Consider the following 5,221-nt stretch of genomic DNA (forward strand, 5'->3'; position numbering starts at 1 on the left):
ACATGCGATTCTCTTTTCCATATATAAGCTCTGAATATTTGAGGCCGGATTTTTGGTTAAAATTTTTTTTTAGTCTATAAAATAGATATCTATGGACCTTATGGTTTAAAAACGAGTGCTTGGAATCAGAAAAGCTGCTTTCATGGTTTGTTTTGTACATCCTTACTTCAACAGCTTATAAACTTAATCAACTCGTCACACGAGGATATTACAAAGCGCATTTTATATTTTATGTATTGAAAAGTAGAAACACATGCCACTATTATCATCATCACAGAAACATAAATGTCTAGAACAAATCTCTCTTAAGTTCAATGTATGCCCTTTATTAGTAGTATTTTCCTTTGGGCCTCTTGGAAACAAAACTATGATGCTGTTGTGATTTAAAACACACCCAAAAGTATAAAAATAGTTTTAAACCGGCTTTTTAATCAATCCCCTGATTGGTGACTTACGGAACTGGGCTTTACTCCCTCCAGAGAGACCTATTTCTATTTATCCCCTATTTCTTTCCTGCTGGTTTTTTAGAGTGCTTTTTGTTTTGTTGGGGGGGGTTTTGTTGGTGTTGTGTGGGTTTTTTATTTTGTTTTTTTTTTTTTTTATTGTTTAGTTTGTTTTGGGTTTTTTGTCATTCTTTATCTGCTAGGGTTAACAATGCATTGACTGCAAAGATCGTAGTTTTATTTTCTTTTTTGCGGTCAAATCTGCACATAATAAATTTCAAGCTAGAATATTTCTTGACTATTGTGCTATTAATCCCAAAGAAAAAAATATTAGTGTCCAAAAGAAAGGAGAAGTGCTAAGGAAGGAAGGATCCAAAGCCAACTGTTTGGCTGGGCTCCTTTGGTCTTTGGGTTTGATTTTTCTTTTTTTTTTTTGAAAATTAAAAAATTTTATTTTTGAAAATGTGTAAAAATTTTACATTAAAATGATACAATAATACTTGCCAGTAATTTTAACAATATTCCTTGCAAAGAATACGCATAAAGTACAAAATAAAAAACTCCGTAAGTCTATTATAATACAAAACACAGGTTAAAATAAGAAATGATAATCTTGACTTTCTTCTGTGTAAACACGTTAATCTTTTCTTTTATAAAAGTACATGAGACAAGTGTACTAAATGAAAAAGTATTGCTCTGCTGTCCTCCCTCAAGCCTTTTTTTTTGTCCTGTACATTACTGTTTTCAAGCTCCTAGACCTGAGAATCTCTGAACTTCAGCGGTTTAGAGACATTATTTATCACCATGTTTGTTTTTTTTTTAAGGAGTAGCGAGTAACTTTCCGATGTAGTGACCGCCTGCCCATGCAGTATCTAGATCTACACCTGGCTTTGCACTAGTGAAGGTCACGGGAGGTCCGTCGCTCGCGGCGGACGGCCCCCGAGCCCCGTCACAATTATCCCCACGCAAAGACAGGCAGCCCCTGCGGGCAGCGTCCGCCGGGCGTCCGAGTGGCGGAGAAAGGAGATACCCCAGATCCTACCTTCGGAAAGATTCCCAAACACTTAACAGTTAGAGATCCGTGCCGCGAAGCCGGGGGTGGCGGGCAGGGCGGCGGCGGGGGGCAGGCCGCTCCCGGCGCTCCCCAGCGAGCGGGCCAGCCCCGGCGCCGCGGTCGACTGCGAGGCGCAGCTGCTGCCCGCGCCGGGGCCGGGGCCAGAGCTTCCCCCGATGATGCTCTCGATGGAGAAGGGCGAGCGGGCCAGCGCCGCGCCGCTGCCGGGCTTGGCGGAGTGCAGCGAGGCCGCCAGCGCCGGGCCCAGCGGGTGCGCGTAGCCGAAGGGCGTCCGTGCCAGCTCCGCCGCCGGCAGCAAGGGGCCCGGCGGCGCGGCGGCGGCGGGGGGCAGCGCCGCACCGGGGGCGCTGCCGGGGGCGGCAGGGGGCTGGCGGGGCGGCGGAGAGGGGTGGTGGAAGGCGAAGAGGGCGGAGTGGGGGTGGTAAGGCTGGAGCTGGAGACCGTAGCCGCAGCCGTAGGGTCCGTAGGCGCAGGGCGGCTGCTGCGGGGGCTGCGGCGGGGGCTGCGGGAGGAAGGCGGCGGGGTCCACGGCGCGCAGCAGAAGCTCGGGCGCCGGGAGCTGCTGCCGCTTGAAGCGCTTTCGGCGGCGCAGGAAGCTCCCGTTGTCGAACATGTCGGCGGATTCAGGGTCAAGCGTCCAGTAGTTGCCCTTGCCAGGATTGCCGGGCTCCCGGGGGATCTTGACGAAGCAGTCATTGAGGGAGAGGTTGTGGCGGATACTGTTCTGCCACGCAGGGAACTTCTCCCTGTAGTAGGGAAAGCGCCCGCTGATGAACTCGCATATCTCACTCAGCGTCAGCCTCTTCTTGGGGCTCTGCAGGATGGCCATGGTGATGAGAGCGATGTAGGAGTAGGGCGGCTTCACCAGGCTGTTCTTGCCGCCTCCGCTGCCCGCCCCGCCGCCGCCGCTGCCGCCCGCCCCGCCGCCGCCCGCCGTCGCCTTCTGCGGGCCACCCTGCGAGGGGGGCCGAGAGCCACCGGCAGAGTCCCCGCCGCCCGCCCCGCCGCCGCCACCTATGCTTCCGCCGCGCACGGGCGACCGCGGCAGCAGGGCGGCGGCGTGGAGGTCGCTCACATCCTCCTCGTCCTCTTCCTCGTCGTCGTCCTCGTCCTCCTCCTCATCCTCGGCGTAGGAGCGGCGGCGGCGGCGGGTCCGTGGCTCCTCGTCGTCCTCCTCGTCGTCTTCCTCGCCCACCACATCGATGTCGGTCTCCTCAGCCAGCGTCGACGCCTCGGACATCTCCGAGCTAAGGGTCATGGCGCGGCGGCGGGGCAGCGCATCGGTGGCGGCCGGCGCGGCGCGGCGGGCGAGCGGGAGCTTTCCCCGCCGCCGCCAGGCCTCCGCGCCGCTCCGCGGAGAGCCGCCCCGCCGCCGCCACGGGCAGGCGGGCCGCTCCGAGCCGCGCCGGCCCCCAGCGCCGCTGCCGCGCCTCTGGAGCGCTCCCGCCGCCCGCTCGGAGGCGGCGGCTGGTCAGGGTTTTGTTTCGGGGTATTTTTTGTTGTCGTTTGGATTTCTCTCTTTCTCTTTTTTCCTTCTCCCCTTTTGGGGATCTTTTTCGGTTTTTTTTTTCGGTTGGGATCGGTTATTGTGGGTGCAGGGAGGTTGTGCCGTCTTTCCTGGAAGTCTATTTCCCCTTCTTTCTCCTCACCTCAGCCCCCAGACATTAATGGATGCGGGGCAGCAGGGAGCGCGCCTAGTCCTGGGAGGAGGAGAGGGGAGGAGGCTGGCGAGGAGGGAGGGCGTAGGGGATGGCTTGATGGGCCTTAGGAAACACGGTGAAAAGGCTGGGGCTTAGTCCCAGGGAGGGCAGCCTTCCTCCCCGCCTTATAGCGAGGGGGCCATCACATGGCTCCTAGCGTCAGAACCTGGCGAGTCTTCCCCCTCCCGGCCAAGAAGGGCGCCTCGCCACCGTCTGGGCCCTCCCGGCCTCACCCCATCCAGGAGGGGCTCTGGGGGGGCCGCGGGGAGACCGGTGCCATATTTAGTGGAAAAGGGGAAAAATAAAGATAACACTTGCCTCCCGCCCCCGTCGGAAAAAAAAAAAAAAAAAAAGGAAAAAAAAAAGTGCAAATCTGTCGCAAAGTGTAGGAGCATCTTCCCAGAAACGCTCCGGAGGGTCTAAGAGTTTCGCATCTTCCGGCGTTGCCCTCAGAGGCGGGGTGCTGCTTCCCGTGGGAAGGAAGGGGAAAAAAAAAAATCAAGAGGGAGATGGTGAGTTAATAAACTTCAGACTTCTGTCCGCGGAATGGCTGGGAGACATCCTTCCCTACCTCTCCCCCATCACCCTTCAGAGTTTAATTTACTTTAGAACGAAATAAAATATCTCTTGCTGTCGACCTCACAAACTCTAAAAGAACAGCCTCCAAAACACAACACTATTCTCAGTTTAATTGTAAGACTATGGTTATTAAAAAGACAGAAGCAGCTCCCTCCAGTATGAGAAACACTAACAGAGAATTAGTGTTACCTCCTTTGAACGGAAAGGAAATAAATTCACTGGCTTTTAGAATGGGACTTTCGCTTTAAGTAGGAGCAACACCCCTGAGAAAGCGACAGAGGATTGCTCCCTAATTTAGTGGCACTGTTCCCCTTTTCAGGTGATCTATGATACGACAGAAGACCGGGGCCCTCTTTATGTAAGGGCGGGCAGGAGAAAAAAAAAGAGACAAAAACTCTACCAAAGAACCCAAACACAATATAATCCCCAGAAATTTGGACAGAAATACAATTACCATGGTCTTAAAAAGAAAGGCTTTGAAAAATCCCATCTTTCCCAGTTCTGGCAGGATAAACCGCAATCAAGATCCGACTGGGATGGGAGTAAAGGAGCATTTCGTTCTTTGGCAGAAATCATCGTGAGAAGGGCAGACTGATGCATAAAGTCTAATTGATCAAATCTCGCTTTGCAAACAACGTACATACTCAATTTCTCGAAATACGTTTTTTATATACTGTCCTAACCCAAAGCTACAAGCCACCCTGTTTCATGTTTCAAACCCAGTTCCATGGATTTACAACATAATCCTTTCTACTATTTCCAAATAATCCTATTTACATTTTGTTCACTACTAAGGCGCCTGCAAGACAATACCACCAAAAGTTACAAAACGGGAGGGGGGGGGGGGGCGGAAATGAAAAAATAAAAGCCAAAACCCTCTAGACCCAGCAATATACTATTTCTTTTTCTGCACAAAAATAGATATCACTCAGATTTACAGTTCTTACAGTTCATAAAATCTCTCCTAATTAGTTTTGAGGTCCTGGGGAAGCTACTAAAAGAAAGGTAGACCGGATTCTTCGTCTTCAAGAGGTTTTTCGTCTTTACAAAGAGTTACTATTTTATCTTTCTGTTTCCTTCCCCCCCCCCCCCCCCCCCCCTTTATTCTTTATCTTCTCCTAGCCTGGACGTTTCAAACAGTCTTTAAAAAATCATGGTCTTAAGTATGAAGAACGTTGAAGTTTAAAAATGCACGGGGAAGAACCACTGTAGCGACAAACCAAAAGAGCCGGGGTCTGCCCTCGATCCTCCGCTAGCAGAGGATCGAGGTGTTTCACTGCCGACGGCTCTTCGACAGCACCGAGTTCCCGCGAGCCTCGGCTGGGGTGCGGGTCTTTCTGGACGTGGCCAATCGGGGTGGCGTCGGGGGGCTGGCATTTCCCTTGGTAAAATCCGGCCAGCGGCGGGACCGCGGGCTTTGCCCG

At 52.3% G+C, this 5,221-nt stretch overlaps 1 protein-coding gene across 1 annotated transcript; it reads right to left on the reverse strand.

Moving 5' to 3' along the window:
• Positions 1-307: 307 nt before the first annotated feature.
• Positions 308-2,796, reverse strand: FOXD1 (forkhead box D1). Its single transcript, XM_059836604.1, has one exon. The coding sequence runs from the start codon at positions 2,774-2,776 to the stop codon at positions 1,508-1,510; it is 1,269 nt and encodes a 422-aa protein (XP_059692587.1). The 5' UTR covers positions 2,777-2,796; the 3' UTR covers positions 308-1,507.
• Positions 2,797-5,221: the final 2,425 nt, after the last annotated feature.

Source organism: Haemorhous mexicanus, chromosome Z (assembly GCF_027477595.1).
Source record: "Haemorhous mexicanus isolate bHaeMex1 chromosome Z, bHaeMex1.pri, whole genome shotgun sequence".
NCBI classification, from domain to species: Eukaryota; Metazoa; Chordata; class Aves; order Passeriformes; family Fringillidae; genus Haemorhous; species Haemorhous mexicanus.